Raw genomic sequence first — 19,365 nt, 5'->3', positions numbered from 1 at the left:
CTGCTTTTCAAATTTGAAATGAGAAGTAGACAATATTAAAAAAAATTCATGTGGGAAATTAGGATATACAAAATTAGGATATACAAAAATCTCAAATATTCTCTATTCACATGGAATTTATACTACATAAACTGGGGTGAGGGAGGGGAATCCATTTCCCTTGTCCCATGTATGGATTCCAAAAGCGGTTTTAGAGAAAATCAGTGACATCATGGTAGAGCATTCTAGGCGTATGTCATTTTCTCTCTTCCGAACATATGGGAGGGTTCCATTTTCCCACAGTCCAACTGCTTGCAGAGTTGGGTGGTGGGCAGTGGGGCATCTGACTACTTCTAACCAGTGGGTTGAGTGAAGAAGTGAAAAACATCATTTTCAGACTGGAACATTTAATTGCGGGTGGAAATTTCTCTAGTAGTCTACTCCTTCTGTCCTTCTGTGGTGGTTGTAGAAGTACATCATGAGAGAGTTGCCACAAGACAGAACAAGCTGAATTGCTGGAGATAACTGCTTTAAATAGTTACACAAACCTCAGTAGACTTTGCTTAAGTAGGAAATCAAATTTTAGGCTGGCCATGGTGGTTCACACCTATAATCCTAGTATTTTGAGTGGCTGAGATAGGACGATTGCTTGAGCCTAGGAGTTCGAGACCAGCCTGGGCAACATAGTAAGGCTCCACCTCTACAAAAGAAATTTTGAAAATAGCTGGGTATAGTGGTACACACCTGTAGTCCCAGCTACTCAGAGGGCTGAGATGGGAGGATCACTTGAGCCCAGGAGTTGGAGGCTGCAGTGAGTCATAATCCCACCACTTTATTAGTCCGTTCTGACGTTGCTATACAGAATTACCTCAGACTGGGTAATTTATAAAGAAAATAAGTTTAATTGGCTCATGGTTTCACATGCTGTACAGGGAGCATGGCTGGGGAGGCCTCAGGAAACATAATCATGACAGAAGGTGAAAGAGAAGCCGGCATGTCCTACATGGCTGGAGCAAGAGGAAGACAGAGAGCAGGGGGAAGTGCTACACACTTTCAAACAACTAGATCTTGTGAGAACTCACTCACTATCACAAGAACAGCAAAGGGGAAATCCACTCCCATGATTCAATTACCTCCCACCAGGTCCCTCCTCCAACACTGAGGAATTACCATTCCGCACAAGATTTGCATAGGGACACAGAGACAAACCATATCACCACTGCACTCCAGCCTGGTCTACAGAGTGAGATTCTGTCTCTAAATATATATACAACTTTTATTTGCTAATATAATCTACTACAGAGTGAGATTCTGTCTCTAAACATATATACAACTTTTATTTGCTAATATATTATAATGTTATACTAATAATATTATTTGCTAAGTATAACATAAAATATAAGATTTTATATTTGGAAGTGATTGTCAAGATAATCACTAGTTTATGATGACTAATTTGGGAGGAAAGTTTATGTACACAGGAGTCTTGCAAGTAGCTTTACATAGGCAGAAGCAAGCTCTACAAAGGTAGAAGTAGTACCTCCCTCTTGCCAGAGGAGCAGAATCTACGCTTGCATGGAGAATTGATAAGGACCTCATTTGAGACAAAAACCTCACAAGATAATGCTTGCCCTCCTCCCAAATTGCTCTTGCCTCTGCTCATTATTTTCAGCAAATGACTAAGATCAGGTCTCAGCATAGCTCAGATCCTAGTCATGGTAGGAAATAGGTTACTAACCAAAAGACTTATTGGACCTGGGCATTAAGTATCATCAAAAATCAAAGAAACACATATGGGAGTAAATCTGAAAGGCATTGGATTAAGTTGGGGGATATAAGGCTGGAGAGGGAAGAATTTATTGACATAGATACATACATTCTTGACTTGGGATACAATTTTCTAGAAAGGAAACCAGGAGCTTGTCTAATACTCTGCTGACATGGATTCTCAAATCTTGGACACAATGATGTCCTATGGTATATGTGGTGGAGATGCCAGAATTTCTGTGGCATGATTTTGAGGAAGAAGGCAGAAGGCACAGAGAGATTTGAACTTTAAAATGAATCTATTACATGAGAGTGAAGAACCCACCAGCGTACTCTGTTGCCTGGGAAGGCCCAGAGGGCACGCCTTTCATTGGCTTTCATTGAAGCCATAAGGACCACACTAGTGAGGGTACACACTGGTGTCTGAGAGATATCTGGTGGTAGCTGTTCTCTGTGGGGTGGGTTAAGAGTATGAGGTGTTTCTGGGGAATTGGCCTCTCTAGTATCATTAAAGATGATGGGATAGCAGAATGGAAAAAGTGCATACATACAGATGTATACATGTATACATGTACATACATACACATCCATATCCATATACATATATATACATATGTATGTATATATGCATATGTAAATATCTCCATTTATATACATACATATACTATATATACATATACATATGTATATATGAATCATACTTGTCATATCATATGTATGTACAAATAATACAAAACCCATGCCTAATATGTATAGGTATCATGTGTATACACAAATCATACAAAATATACATATATGTATGTGTATATATGTGTGTGTGTGTGTGTGTATATATGTATGTGTATGTATGGAGAGAGAAATCCTCCTTCAGGGGGACGTAGTCTCTCTCTCTCTCTCACACACACACACACACACACACATCTTAGTAACTGTGATGCCACTATATACCAAGGATCACATATATCTTTTAAATTATCTTCATAAAGGGACATAAGGCCATCCACCAGGGTAACTGTGCACTGGGGAAGAACAGTACTCAGATTTTGCAAGGACAGTTGGATACCAGATCTGAACTGACCTGGTATCACAGGTCCCAAAATGGTATAATGGCCTTCCAGTTTAGAAAGGAGGCATATGAGGGAAAGTGATAAATAGAGTTCTGACTCAAGGTCATCTCACAGTGGGCCCAGTGGGCCCACAGACCATCTTGTGGTTGTTCCCTGACGTCTGGAACAAGATCTTTATGGTAGGAAGCACCAACTAGAAGCCCCTGAAACTGCTCCTCCTGAACTCTGGCCAAAATAGTAAACCAAAAGCAGCAAAACACCAATGTCACATCCTGGGAGGATTGCACAGACTGGTTACACCATCAGAGATTTAAAAGCAACAAGGAGGGTAATCCTCTCACAACCTCATTCAATTAATCATTGGAGCCCTTGCATACACCAAATACATCATGATGGTGGACTTACCTAGTTGGTAACTACCTGGCAGATGACTTACCTAGAGGGTAATTACCATTACAGCTACTATTTCAGACAGTATTTATTTACTAGAGCAAATTAACACAGCCTCAAAAACATGATACAGGGTGATTCAAGATGAGTGTTTAGAGTTTTCCCCTATTGTCTTTGAGCCCAGAAATGCACTAGGAAGTAGGGGTTTGGCTTGTTTGGGTTTTGTTTGGCTCTAGCCTTCCAGTTTGAATCCTTTTGGAGAATTTAACCCCAAACACCAGTCTAAGGGGAAGTTGTAGCTTTTTTCCAGACGTATCCCATGTGTCTTAAGGAGGAAGTGTTCTGGCCAATGAATTGCAGTGCAAAGCTGCAAGATCTGCTCTGCCACTCAACTCTGTGTGATCTTGACCATTCTGAATCTTCATTTCCTTTCTGTGGTAAAGGGAAAATAATATTAACTTCCAGGTATGTCATAAAAATAGAAGAGATTAGATCACCTAGCACAGTGCCTGTCATGTTGAAAATATTCAACAAATGGTAATTTCCCTTTTCCTTCGCATATTCCCCTAAAGCCAGAAATTTTCTTCAGTGCTTCTTTCCTCCCCAACGAGGCTCTTCCCACCAGAAAAGTCCACTGCACCAAGGAATCAACCTAACACATTGTTAACTGTATTTCCTACACATTGGAAATACAGTAACCACATTCATTTGGGATTATTTTATGTGTTTAGGTATTGTTAAAATAATAATGGCCATTATAGGACACAACATAAAATTATGTTTTCTAATCTTCACAACACTGAAGTCATGAATCTGAGGTCTGTCTAACCCCTACTTTGATACTTTGCCTCCTTCGATTGATAGTATTTTCTATAGCAAGCATAAGTGACCTGCAATGTTTGGCTAAACTATCAGAATAGAGAAAAAATGAACAAAAATCGAACAATAAACTGTGTTCCCATTGTAAAGCAGTCAAATTGGAACTAAAAGCGTGGGCAAGAGGTGAACTTTTCACTAGTTATGAGTCTGTGTAAAAACCAGTAATTTCCAACAAAAGAAGAAGTTGCAAAATACTGAAGTCAGCGTCACACCACGGTTGACCCAGCATTATATGTGTATGTGTACAACCTTAAAATCAGACGTATTTGGGTGTTGAAAATTAATAGCTAACCGGTTTTCCCAAGAGTTAGATAAACTGGAAGTGAAAAGCCATTACGCATTTCTCAGTCAGTTACTGAAATTGCAATGGATTGTAGACCTGCGCTCTGTCTGGATCACATCTGTGCAGCACAGCCCAAGAGGAGCTGCAAGTGACAGAACAGGTAAACATAGATCGAATGAAGCAGCTGTATTAGCAGGATGATCAGAGAGTTGGGAGAAAAGAACAGAAGCTAAGGAGATAAATTGAAGGCATGTTCAGGGGTGAGTTCAAGAATGAGAGATAAAGTGTCAAGACATAAAAGTAAAAAAGTTGGGGAAGAGCCAAAGTCCAAGCCAAGAGATTGTTTTAAAAGTTTTATTATTGCTATTATTTTAAACATATTTGGGGAGTACAAGTGCAGTTTTGTTACAGGGATATTTTGCATAGTGGTGAAGTCTGAGCTTTTAGTGCAACCATCACTGGAATAGAAGACATTGTGCCCCCATTAGATAATTTCTCATCCCTCTTTTCCCTCCCACACTCCCACCCTCCCAAGTGTCCAGTGTGTATTATTCCACACAGTATATCCATGCGTACACATCATTTAGCTTCCACTTGTGAATCAGAACATGTGGTATTTGACTTTCTGTTTCTAAATTATTTCACATAAATAATGGCCTTCACTTCCATCCATGTTACTGCTAAAGACATTATGTCATTCTTTTTTATGGCTGCATAGTATTCCAAACAGCATGGGAATTTCTCAAAGACCAAAAAAATAGAACTACCATTCAACCCAGCAATCCCACTACTGTGGGATATCTACCCAAAGGAAAAGAAACCGTTATGTTGAAAGATACCTGCACTCATATGTTTATCACAGCACTATTCACAATAGCAAAGATATGGAATGAAGCCAAGAGGTTTCTGATAAATGTCCAAGTTGTAGTCTTGAAGATTTTTTCTGGCAGTTCTGAATAATCTCTTCCCACTTGTTAGCTTTTGATTGTGAGCTTTTTATTCAATTTTTCTAATCTCAACTTTGTTGGGTTGCTCTGAAGTTTAAAAATAACTCACATTTAAGAACTGGCATACAGTGGAACCTCAATACCAAGGGTTTCACCTTTCTTTAAGTATGAGCTGTGTATGCTTCCTTGCCTGACCCTATACATACTTCAGTAGGTTTAACAAGTAATTAATTATTTAAAGACAAACATAGGACTCACCTGCTCCAGGTCATTAATTTCTTCCAGGTGTCATGGTTTAATGCAGGACAAGTTTACATACTAACATCGTTTCTGTGAGGCACATGCTACCCTATAGGCTCCCAATTATAGTTGTAGCTATTACTACAGTGTAAACTTTGACTGTATCATTACCACATAATAAAATCCATTAACAGGATGTGTCAACACTAATAAAGTTATGACTCAAGCGAAAATGGGCATCTCACAACTTGTCAAATCAGTGCCTAGGGGCATTGTCATAGATTTGTCGGGCCAACAAGCTTTGTCTGTTAAAGGTGTTGGAGTGAAATAAAAAGAGATTGTTCCCCAGCATAAAGTATACATATTAACCCTGTGAGTGTGGTTACATCCACTCCATTTTACAGATGACAAAATAATGGCCTGAATTAATTATACACAGTCATGTGTGACTTAACAATGGGGGCGCATTCTAAGAAACAGGTCCTCAGGCAATTTCTCCATTGTGCAAACACCATGGATTAAACTTACACAAACCTCTATGGTACAGCCTACTACATGCCTAGATTATATGGTATAGCCTTTTAAAAATTTTTTGGGGAAAGTGATCCTCCCATCTCAGCCTTCCAAGTAGCTGAGAGTAGAGGTGTCAGCCATCATGCCCAGCAAGCCTATTACTCCTAGGCTACAAACCTATACAGCATGAAATTCAACTGAATACTGGAGGCAATTGTAACATAATAATAAGTGTTAGTGTATCTACACATATTTTAACATAGATAAATACAATAAAAAGATGGTATTAAAGATAAAAAATGGTACAACTATATAGGGCACTAACCATGAATGAAGCTTGCCAAACTGGAAGTTGCTCTGAGTGAGTCAGTGAATGAGTGGTGAGTGAATCTGTACACTATGTAGACTTTATGAACATTGTATACCTAGACTACACTAAATTTATAAAAACATTTTTCCTTCTTCAATATAAATTAACCTTAGCTTACTGTAACATTTTTACTTTATAAACTTTTTAATTTTAACAAACTTTTTGACTATGTTAAAACACTTTTTGTAATAACACTTATGTTAAAACACAAACATTTCAGAGGTGCAAAAATATTTTTTCTCAATATCCTTATTCTATAAGCTTTTTACTATCATTAATTTTTTTTATTTTTTAAACTTTTTTGTTGAGAATGAAGACACAAAACACACATTAGCCCTGGCCTACACAGGATCAGGATCATCAATATCACTGTTTTCCACTTTCACATCATGTTCCACTAGAAGATCTTTCAGGGCAATAACACTGATGCAGCTGTCATCTCCTGTGGTAACAATGCCCGTATAGGGCGCTAACCATGGAATACCTTCTGAAGGACCTGCCTGAAGCTGTTTTACAGGTAATTAAAAAAAAAAAAAAGAAGTACACTCTAAAATAAATGACAAAATGTATAGTAAATGAATAAACAGTCATTTATTACTATTATCAAGAATTATGTACTGTACACAATTGCATGTGCTAGACTTTTATATGGCAGCACAGTAGGCTTGTTTATACCAGCATCATCACAAACTCATGGGTAATACCTTGTACTCTGACATTATGATGGCTACAATGACAATAGCTGATGGGTGCTTATCAGCTCTGTATTAGTTTATTTTTGCACTTCTATCAAAAATACCTGAGACTGGGTAACTTATAAAGAAAAGAGGTTTAATTGGCTCACGGTTCTGCAGGCTGTATAGGAACCTTGGTGGCACCTGCTTCTGGGGGGCCTCAGGAAACTTACAATCATGGTGGAAGGCAAAAGAGGAGCCTGCAGTTTACATGGCCAGAGCAGGAGGAAGAAAGAAAAGGGGGAGGTGCTACACACTTTTAAACAACCAGATCTCATGATAACTCACTCACTCACTATCACAAGAACAGAACTGAAGGGATGGTGCTAAATGGGCATGAAAAATCCGCCCCCATGATCCAATCACCTCCCTCTAGGCTTCACCTCCAACACTGGGGATGACCATTCGACTTGGGATTTGGGCACGGACACAGATCCAAACCATATCAAGCTCCATTATAATCATATGGGACCACCATCATATATGTGGTCCATTGTTGACTGAAACATTATGCAGTGCCTGACTGTTCTTGCTCAATGTCCAGCTGACTTCATTTGAGTCTGGTTATCTGTCCTTCTCCCTCTGATATTCAAGCCGATGTGCCCACACTGTAGAGCAAACTCTTTGGCAACAGTAAGCCACAAGTTGACTTGGCTGGCTCAGTGTATATCCCAGTTTCTCCCCAACTCTGGCTTGGAAGTCTCAGAGCCTCTTGGTTCCTGGAAGTCCCACCTGTTCAGGTTACCCTAAGTAGGGTGTGGATGGTGGGTGATACTGAAAAGATCATTCCTGCACACTTATTATTTTAATCTCTCATCACTTTGCAATTATATACTTCAGACATGGTAGAATTAATTTATCTTTAGCAAGAGAAAAATATAGTTCTTTACTACAAGAATTTCAGGGTTCTTTATACTAACAGGTTAATTTGGCAAAACAGTTATTGCAGACTTACTGTGTTACTGTGTAAAAAGCACTTATTTGAGAAAACAAGAAAGAAAATACTATTCGTGGGCAGGGGTAGATCATTAGACATGTGAAAGAAATGGAGGATTTGAAATCTTTTCCCATTACAGATCTCAATCCATCTCCTCCTTTGTACCTTAAGAGTAGAAAGAAAGGATGAAAAGAAATTTTTAAAGCAAAGAAGAGGAGGAAGGTAGAAGGACCATTTTGGTCTAACGTGCAATTTAATTTTTTCCATTTAACAAGTTTTATGGAGCAGTTACTTTGAACATAATTATACACTGGGAAATGGAGAATGAGTGAAGACCAAAGGTTCACTCTTTGGATTCTTTTCTCTACACGCTCCATGTCCTTCTCACAATACCCCTACTCCATGGCCAATAAATCCATCCGAAAATCAGTAACAGCTGTTGTAAACAAGAACTCAAGAAGTGAAATATTTGTTTTAATATCTTTGTAGATAGCAGTTCCCACAGTTAGACCACAACTATATTTGGAATTTGTTTCCATTGACCTACTTAATTCTTACCTGCTTATATTTAAGTTTAAAACATAGTCTTATTAAAAGAAAATTGCACTGATTTTAAAATGTCTAAACATTTGGCATTTTACCAACCTTATCAGTTCTCTTTAGGTAAATACACAGACATGAATTACCTAGTCAATTCTTTCTTGTCTTTACAAACACAGAAATCATTTCCTGGGGATTAATCATTCTTTCGAGTTTAGAAGGTTGAAGGAAAATACCAATGTAGGCTGTATCACCATTACATTAAAAGTTTGTGAGCATTCAGACTTAAAAAACATATGCATGAATCATACTGTTGGTGACCTAAGCATTGTCTCTGTATAAAAGAAAGGACACTAGGGGGTAGAGCTAGAAGCCCAGTAGACAGAGAAGATAAGGACAGTGAGAATGATGCATCTTGCATTCCTCGTGCTGTTGTGTCTGCCAGTCTGCTCTGCCTATCCTCTGAGTGGGGCAGCAAAACAGGAGGACTCCAACAGCGATCTTGCCCAGGTAATTAATGGTGGCATCTAATGCAGCTACTGGCCAGCCCAGTGTGTCTACTTCGCCTTCCAACACAAAGCAGGATGATTAGACTAGAGATCACTTTGTTAGAAAACTGTAGCACCAGAGAATAATTAGCAGGCTGGAGGTGGAAATTATTTTTAAGTTAACAGAGAAGAAAAGAAAGTTTCAGAAAGGGCATATAATTACTCAAGGTTACAATAAAATAGTAGCAGTATATTTGTGGCTAAGTGAAAAGAACACATGGAGAATATATGAAACTCCTCTGGCTTTAGAATTTCTTTAGTTAAAATTATTGGGGAGGGGGAGCATGCTAAGTCTGATCTTTAAATCACAACAGGTAACAGTTTTTATATTTTTACTTGTCATATTTGGACAAAAGAGTTTACTGCACTTCAGTCTTAAACCAAGTCTATAATAACAATGTAAGTGGAAAAGGTTAGTATTCTAACTTTTCACAAAACTATGTTAAAAGAGGGTTTCTTTAAAAACAAACAAAAGTAATGCTAGACCTGAATTTCCAATCCCAAATTCCTTACTTGACTAGCAAACTAACACTGCAATAAAATTTAAAAATTTGTATGAAATGGGGAGTCTTAATGAAAAAAATCAAACTAAATGTGTGATCGACTTTTGTTTTAAGAAACTAGAGGAAAATTAAGATGCATTATAAAGGTTGGGTAAGTGATGGAAAATCGTAAAAAATGACTTAAAAATTATACTCATTATTCCATTAGCAATACCTAGAAAACTACTACAACCTCAAAACAGATGTGAAACAGTTTAGAAGAAAGGAGAGTAATCTCATTGTTAAAAAAATCCAACAAATGCAGAAGTTCCTTGGGTTGGCAGCAACAGGGAAGCTGGACTCTGACACTCTGGAGGTGATGCGCAAGCCCAGGTGTGGAGTTCCTGATGTTGGTCACTTCCACACCTTTCCTGGCATCCCGAAGTGGAGGAAAACCCACCTCACATACAGGTAATGGTTCAGAGTAGTTTTCACATAATATTGAAACTTTATAAGTTACTTGTCATATTTGGATAAGTAACACAAAGTTTTCTTTAACAATTTTTCATAATGGCAGGAGAAAATAATATCCTCTTCAATTTTTCTCCTCCAGGATTGTGAATTATACACTAGATTTGCCAAGAGATGCTGTTGATTCTGCCATTGAGAAAGCTGTGAAAGTCTGGGAAGAGGTGACTCCACTCACTTTCTCCAGGCTGTATGAAGGAGAGGCTGATATAATGATCTCTTTTGCAGTTAAAGGTAATCAAATAAAGCATCCATTTATCTGGTGTATTAATCTGTTTAGACTGCTAGAGCCAGATACCTTGGACTGTATAATTTATAAACAACAGAAACTTATTGCTCACAATCCTGGAGGCTGGGAAGTCCAAGATTAAGGTGTCAGCAGATTTGGTGTCTGATGAGAACCTCTTCTTCATAGATGGTACCGTCTGTGTCCTCACACAATAGAAAGGGCCAGGAGGTTCCCTCAAGCCTCTTTCATAAAAGCACTAATCTCATTCATGAGGGCAGAGCACCTATGACCTAATCACTTCCTAAAGACCTAACCTCTTAATACTATATCACAGTGAATATGGAGTTTTAACATATGAATTTGCAGTAGACACCAGCATTCAGACTATAGCATCTACTGTTGTTTTATTGGAACACAGTAAAAATAAATTCTGAACCCTTATATTTCCATTAATTTTTTTTCCCTATCAGAACATGGAGACTTTTACTCTTTTGATGGCTCAGGACACAGCTTGGCTCATGCCTATCCACCTGGACCTGGGCTTTATGGAGATATCCACTTTGATGATGATGAAAACTGGACAGAAGATGCATCAGGTGGGTTGTAAACCTCTCAGGAACATTTCAGGAATAATGTCTAATCCTACCCAAAAATAATTGGATTATCTAGAATGAGAAATAAATAGAATATACTAGTAACTGAATTTTTTTATTGCCTGAGCTTTAAACAGAAGTACTGTTTGCTTCAATCATTATTGAAGAATTTTATAAAATGTCTGTATTTTCGTGTTTGCCCCCACCAAAGTACAATATTGTAAAAGCCATTCAGACTTATCTCCACAACTCAGGATCTTGTAGGGGTTTGAGGATCAGCATAATTAATGTTTTTCATCACTTTAATGGCAAATGATTAGGGTAGAATGAATTCCATTAAATCAGTTTCAATCCTAAAATTTGCCCTTAAGTTTTCTTTCTTTCTTCTCATTGGCCTCCTTTTTACTTAAAAGTAGAGATCAGGAGAAAATGCCAGGAACTGAAAAAAACACTGTTAGATCATCTTTTTAAATAAACATGTCACTATCTCTAGCTTAGATGGGGTTTTTTCCCCCCTAAATGGGCTTTGAAATACTTTACATCTAAACATAATGACAAAAATTAACTGTATGCTATTTAATTTTTAAAATGGCTTCTAAAGTTTAGAAACACACTGTTGAAACAATCACTATTTCTGAGAGTGCCTGGGATTTTTAATGTAAATGCAAAGAACATCTTTCCTGAGTACAAGACTCAGGAGGCTGAGGCACGAGAATTGCTTGAACCCGGGAGATGGAGGCTGCAGTGAGCCGAGATTGCACCACTGTACTCCAACCTGGGCAACTCTGTCTCACAAGACTGAAATCTGTGTTGCATGAAATGATTGCCTTTTATTTGAACAATTGTTCTTTTCTGCACAATTCTTGGAGCCTTGGTCAAATATCTACTACCAAATTCAATAAAACTCTTTTTATAATATTTTTTTAAAAGCTGAATCTAGCTGGGCTTGTGCTGCAGAAAACTGTTATTGGGCATGTTTCTGTTTTAAACTAAAGATTGTACACATCCAATGGCACTTATTACTGGGAAGATTTTTGACAATCAAAAATTATTTTATTATGGCTGAGCACCGATGGCTAATGCCTGTAACCCCAGCATTTTGGGAGGCCAAGGTGAGTGAATCACTTGAGGCCAGGAGTTCGAGACTAGCCTAGCCAACATGGTGAAACCCTATCTCTAAAATATAAAAATTAGCTGGGCATAGTGGTACGTGCCTGTAATCTCAGCTACTCAGGAGGCTGAGGCATGAGAATCGCTTGAACCCGTACTCCAGCCTGGGCAACAGAGTGAGATTCTGTCTCAAAAAAAACAGTTACTTGAGTATGATGAAGAGGAGGAAGAGCAAATCAGACTAAACTCCACAAGAAATAACTACAGTCTTGTGGCCTAAAAGTTTGGGGAGCAACATAAATGTTATATGATTAATTTTAACCGAGGTTGCAACTGGCACATGTTCCTAAATTTGAACAATGACTTTTTACTTTTAGACAACGAAGAGTTATATTTATTGACATGGATATTAGTCTTGTCCTTTCAAAGAAAAAATCTTTGGAAATAATGCTTCTCATTTGTCAATATAGGAAAAGTGTCTTAGTTTTCCTGACCAAGGAGGAATCTAGGGAGCGATACGGTGAAAAACTGTCTTATATATTGACTTAAAGTCAACCTTGAAAAACACATTAATTTCTATAAAGTATGGAATATGCCAATCAATGAACCAATCCACAAATACTGAAAAGACCATGTGGTTTCAAGGATGGCCTGCACAGCTGGTATATGTTCTGTATGTGTATTTACGGAATAAATAGCTGGTGGATTCTGAACATTTATGGTTGTCATACAGGCACCAATTTATTCCTCGTTGCTGCTCATGAACTTGGCCACTCCCTGGGGCTCTTTCACTCAGCCAACACTGAAGCTTTGATGTACCCACTCTACAACTCATTCACGGAGCTGACCCGGTTCCGCCTTTCACAAGATGATGTGAATGGCATTCAGTCTCTCTATGGTGAGTGACGCTGGAAAAATTAGGCATTGTAGCTCTGCAATGACAGTCCTCAAGAAAGCTTTCCAATGCTACCTAAAGTATTTCTGATTTAGCTTGAAGCACTTTGAGAATGTTTGAAAGGCATACAAATTGACAGATGCATCACATTTTTTAAATGTTTGCATCCCCAAATCTGTCTCCTTTAGGACCTCCCCCTGCCTCTACTGAGGAACCCCTGGTGCCCACGAAATCCGTCCCTTCAGGATCTAGGACGCCAGCCAAGTGCGACCCTGCTTTGTCCTTCGATGCCATCAGCACTCTGAGGGGAGAATATCTGTTCTTTAAAGACAGGTCAGACCAGAAAATTATATTTTTCTGTCTATTCTTTTGATGTACAGTGCTTAGAAAGGAAAACAGAAATTTGATAGAGGTTTTTTAAAAAAAAATTTATTTTAGGTTCAGGGCTACATGTGCAGGTTTGTTATATAGGTAAATTCGTGTCATGGGGGTTTGTTGTACAGATAGTTTTGTCATCCCAGTGCTAAACCTAGTACCCGGTAGTTACTTTTTCTGCTTGACAGAGATTTTTTTAAATACAAAATTTTCTCTATATTTTAAAATCATTCAGATCTAGTTCTTGTTGAATTTTTAACATCCTGTTAGAATTGTCCAGGTCATTTTTTACACTTACAAGGGATGATTCTAGACTGTAAGCTTGATTAAGGCAGGGAGTTATGTCTGTTTTGTTCATTTTTTAAAATATAAATAAATCATGGAACTTCTTCAGAAAGCACTGGTGAATCCTTAGAAACAGGGTGATATCTTTCCCTTTGCTAAAAATTGCTACTACTTAAATTAATTACTTTTGGAAAAAAGTGATATATGCTTATGGCACAATATTTAGACACTGCCAAAGGATACAGAGTTAAACAATCTCTCTCTAGTCTTTGGGCTACAGTCCCCCAGCTCCCTTCACATGTGTAACCACTGCTACCAATTTCCTTTAACTCTTTACAGAAATGTTCTATTCATATACAAGCATCAATACGCACATAATATTTTTTAAAATATTAGGACATAATATACACACTGTTTATGGACTTTCAGAGTGGAACCAAGCTAAATAATTTTATTGGAACCAGTCACAAGTCCTGCCATCAATTTTATTACCCTGGAATCACATGCAGGAGGATGGTTTAATATAGACTTCTATGAATGCGTGAACTAGCATGGATTTTTTTAAAAAAGAATACTTTTTTTTCACATAGCTAAAGGAGAAAGACAATTGCAAGTAATTTTATGTATTACAGATATTTTTGGCGAAGATCCCACTGGAACTCTGAACCTGAATTTCATTTGATTTCTACATTTTGGCCCTCTCTCCCGTCACATTTGGATGCTGCATATGAAGTTAATAGCAGGGATACTGTTTTTATTTTTAAAGGTGAGTACTATATAAGAATTTTCAACTTGCTGGAATAAATCCTATTGTGAAAATTTTATCGACATGAGTCTTCTCCATTATATTAAAGTTTAGATTACTGCAAGACCTTGTGCTAACACTTAAATAAAATTTGTACAAAGAACATTATAAACTTTATTTTAGAGACCTCTTAAGTGAATAGGTGGTATTCCATATTCATGGATAAAAAATGCAATATAGTAAAAATGTCAATTTATCTATAGATACAAGACATTTTCATTTCAAATGCCAAAAGATTTTTCATGGAACTTGACAAATTAGTTTTACAATTTATACGGCAGCAAAGACCAAGAATAGCCAGGATGCTCCTGGTGAACCCATCTTATTAGATAAGGAGAAAAGCCCTGTGTTATAAAACTTTAATCAGTAAGATGTAGTATCAGTTCAGGGAGAGATAAATTAACTAATGGAGCTATTCAGGTATGGCGGCTTCTTTATCAGATTTTTAAACTACGGTTTCAATTTGTTTTATTGGTAATATGCTACTTGAGTTTCTATTACTTCTTGAGTCTGTTTTAACATGTTTTTCTAAAAGTTTGCCAATTTTGTCTGTTTTCAAATCCATCAGTAAAAAGTATTTGGAAAATTATTTTGTTGTAATTTGAATTATTGCTGAAGTTTTGTTCTCTTTTTCATTCCCAATACTGAACCCTTTTGCCTTTCTCTTTTTCTCTTCATCAATCTCATAATATATGTAATAATGTTATTGATCTTTTCAAAGGACTGACTTTTGGCTTTATTTATCCTCTATATTATATTTTGATTTCCCATTTAACTAATTTCTGTTCATATCCTTATTGTTGCCTTAAGTTTTGTTTACTTTTAATTGATCCTGTTATTATTGTTATAGCTTAAGTTTGATACTTACCTTATTAACTTGTAACTTTTTTCTTTTCTAATATAAGCATTTATACCTATAAATAACCATTTCTTCTTTTTTATTCAGCAAATTTTGATATGCAGTATTTTCATTTTGTTCAATTTTAATTCTTTAATTTCTCATTTTAATTTTTCCCCTAGACTTATAGGTGATATTGGAATATTTTTAAATGTCAAGCTTTATGAAGATTTTAAAAATGTTTATTTCTGGCAATCTCACTTTTGTGAAGATTAAATGAATGTGAAATTGCAATAGAAATTGTAAAGAATTATAACTCTAACATATTATTATCCAGTAATGTATCTCACATTTACATATCACTTGCACTGTGTCAGACACTATGCTCATTAGTGGAGGTCAGGACTGAAAAGGGCTCATATTCTAGAAGGGGCAGCAGAGATGAAGCCATAGGCAGCCTACGTATGACAAGTGCTGGTACTGAGAGAAGGAAGGGTGCCATGGGAGCATCTGACTCATATCCAGGGCTCAGCAAAGATCCCTTAGAGGAGGTGATGTTAGGATGGGTCTTGAAGTTCTCTTTTGCTGTGCAGAGATCGGCTGGGTGTACAGGAAGTAGAAAGGTCTCTAAGAAAGAAGAAATTGTTTTTGCCAAGTAAGAGCATATCTGGAACTGCTCAGACACATAAAAGTCATTCAGTTCAGATGAAGCAAGAGAGATAAACAACAGATGGGCATTTTAGATTAGTGAATCTGGCAGTAGTGTGAAGAAGAAATTCAGGCTTGGGGTCCTGGAGAGTGATGTAACAAAGTAAAGGCAGAGAGATGGATGGGATTTTGTTGTCCTAACTCACTAGAATTTGAATGAATTCCAATAGTGTTCAGAAGAAGCACAGATTTGAATTGGTGACTGTGAAATATCTCAAAGGAAGTGTACAATAAGCAATGATCTATTGGTATGAAACTTAAGAGAGAGAGGTCTAGGTGAGAAATTCAGGTTAAAAAGTCACCAGCAATTATAAGAAATAACTAAAACTGATCTATAAATAAACTATAACTTATAGATACAAATATATAAGCCACAGAAAGGGCAATGAATCAGAGTTATCTACTCATTTATTCATTCTTTCACTCACTCATTCATTCAGGGAGTATTTATTAAAGACTGGCTGTGAACTGGGCATTATTAGGTTGGAGTTAAAACCAAGACTTCCTCTTTACCACAACAATGCACTATAATCATTTTTAAAATCAACGGCTTCATATAAAATTTATTGGATTTGTTTTTTCAACAGGAAATGAGTTCTGGGCCATCAGAGGAAATGAGGTACAAGCGGGTTACCCAAGAGGTATCCATACCCTGGGTTTTCCTCCAACCATAAGGAAAATTGATGCAGCTGTTTCTGACAAGGAAAAGAAGAAAACATACTTCTTTGTAGAGGACAAATACTGGAGGTGAGATGCAAGAGAAATGACTTTCTATGAAGCCTGATTAAGAAAATTATTTTCTTTCTTTAAGGATATTTCCCTACCCCCATGCTCTAACTTTCTCTAACTTCAAAATTTGTGATTATGAAGAAGATAGTTTATTGTTCTACTTCCTGGATACAAAGGGCTCTCAGAGCGGTGATCACTGGGCCATATACTCAGACACCAAAGGACATCAGGAGAGGCCAACTGAGGTCCAAAGACATTCCCTTCTTATCCCGTTTCCAGTCACCATGTGGCTGCCGTAGGAAGCCCAGGTGTGGCAGGCTTTGGAGACAAGATCTACAGGGTCCCAGTGTGACTGAGAACCAGAGGTTTAGTTTTAGCTAAGTGATTTAATTCATTTTGCATATTATGTCTACACAGTCTTTATGTGTTTGTGGTAGACACATAGAAATTTGGGGTCTGTGTGTCCAGGCTTAGAAAATTTACCTCAGACATATGTATGGAACCTCTGTAAAATGACAGAATGTTCCTGTTTCTGGGAAAGTATTGTTTTATGTGTTAAACTTGTAAGCCCAGGAAAGTAACCTATTCTTGTAGCTCTAAAAATGTTTAACACTTTTTTACACAACTTAAAAAGTTTGTCTAGGATTCCACACTGGAAAATCAACATCACATTATACTATTGTGTGTAATGGGACTACTACGCAACATTGAACTGTATTTCTTTCATTTGGCTTAGATTTGATGAAAATAGCCAGTCCATGGAGCAAGGCTTCCCTAGACTAATAGCTGATGACTTTCCAGGAGTTGAGCCTAAGGTCGATGCGGTATTACAGGCATTTGGTAAGAAGACCCTTATTTCATTGTCAATGCAGGAATCTCCAGGCATTTTTATGATTTCAAAATGAAGTGCAGAATCAAAACAGTTTTTAAATCATTCAGTCTGAAATCTTTTTTACTCCAAATTCCTGAAAATCTTAACTTTCCAATTTATGCAAAGTGGGTTTAAATTTTGTGTGTGTGTGTGTGTCTGTGTGTGTGTGTGTGTGTGTGTGTGGTTTTTTTTTTTTTTCCTGAATAGCTTCCAAGTCTCTGTTTCATACCCGCACATAAAATCAAAGGATACTTTCTCACACAGAAGCCATTATCTTTCAGGTCACTATGTTGGTATAAAAATACAATCTATGTGAGCCAAGTTTACTAATGGCTGGTTGTCATTCTATTCTATCTCATCCTGTTGTGCCTTTCCTTCTATCCCATCCCAGGGGAGCCTTGTCTGGGCTTCTGTTGCAGTCTGCAATTTCCTACATTAGTCATTTGTAAAAAAAATAGTAGCCCTCCCATATGCTCAAAATAGGTAAAATGTGATTCATGGTAATGGGTAAATAGGAAAGCAAAACTTGTTCTTGATTACTCTGAAGGAATTTTGGAGGGAGCTGCCAGTGCTTGACAATCCAGTGCTCATGAGGCTGATGATCTTGTTACTAAAATGACTTAACCATGATGGATGCAAAGCAGGAAATGGACCTCTGGCTCATTTATCATTTGTCTAATTCTCTTGGGTCTAGTTGTCTCCTAAGCTGTAATTTAGGACCTAGCAGAAGAGGAGAGGTTGGAAAGAAAGGAAAACAAGATTTTAAAATATTACAGAATGTTATATATTTAGAACCAGTATAACATAATGTTTTAGAGCACTTCCTTTGGAGTCAGATGAGATGGAGTCCTCCCTCCCTCCTTCCTTACAGATGCTACCTTGTTAAAATTACAAAACTGTCCTAATTTTTAGTTTTGTTCTCATTAATAACACATTACACTTTTTTGTAAGGGTAATTGAGCTAAACATGTAAAGCACTTAGCTCAGTGCCTGGCATAGAGTGATCACTTAATAAATGCCATCCGTTATTAACTTGTACTTAATCTAAGTTACATATGTTGCAAAATGACATATTTGAAGATGTCTCATCATTTTCCTTCTCTATATTTACAGGATTTTTCTATTTCTTCAGTGGATCATCACAGTTTGAGTTTGACCCCAATGCCAGGATGGTGACACGCATACTGAAGAGTAACAGCTGGTTACATTGCTAGACAAGATAGGGGGAAAACTGATATGGGTGTTTTAAATAAATCTAATAATTATTCATCCAATGTATTATGAGCCAAAATGATTAATTTTTCCTGCATGTTCTATGGTTAAAGAAAAGGAGCCTTGCAGACATCTGCATGTGTCATGAAGAATGTTTCTGGAATTCTTCATTTGCTTTTGAATTACGTTCAACAGAATTAAGAAATACTCATGTGCAATAGGTGAGAGAATGTATTTCTATAGATGTTTTATTACTTCTTCAATAAAAAGTTTTATTTTGGGCCTGTTCCTTACTTTCTAGAACAGTTCGTGTTTAATACCCTGACCTCACTGGGGTCTGATTATTTGACAGATACTCTGCTAGTAGATGTGGTAGGATCACACACTATAAAGGAGCCATGTGGCTGTCACATACCCTCTCCTATTCTCTGCACCAACAGGATCTTTCTTTTTCATCTCACAGATATTGTAAGTGTTCCTTACACACCTAACAAAGAAGGTAAATCAACAG

At 37.2% G+C, this 19,365-nt stretch overlaps 1 protein-coding gene across 1 annotated transcript; it reads left to right on the top strand.

Moving 5' to 3' along the window:
* The first annotated feature begins 9,014 nt into the window (after nt 1-9,014).
* MMP10 (matrix metallopeptidase 10) lies at nt 9,015-19,147 on the top strand. The gene is made up of 10 exons (XM_025358432.1): nt 9,015-9,156; nt 9,906-10,147; nt 10,290-10,438; nt 10,904-11,029; nt 12,870-13,034; nt 13,220-13,364; nt 14,324-14,457; nt 16,630-16,789; nt 17,508-17,611; nt 18,756-19,147. Exons 1-10 carry the CDS (start codon nt 9,052-9,054, stop codon nt 18,854-18,856), a joined length of 1,431 nt encoding a protein of 476 aa, XP_025214217.1. The 5' UTR covers nt 9,015-9,051; the 3' UTR covers nt 18,857-19,147.
* The last annotated feature ends 218 nt before the right edge of the window (nt 19,148-19,365 follow it).

Source organism: Theropithecus gelada, chromosome 14 (assembly GCF_003255815.1).
Source record: "Theropithecus gelada isolate Dixy chromosome 14, Tgel_1.0, whole genome shotgun sequence".
NCBI classification, from domain to species: domain Eukaryota; kingdom Metazoa; phylum Chordata; class Mammalia; order Primates; family Cercopithecidae; genus Theropithecus; species Theropithecus gelada.
This window is presented reverse-complemented; position numbering and strand designations above follow the sequence as displayed.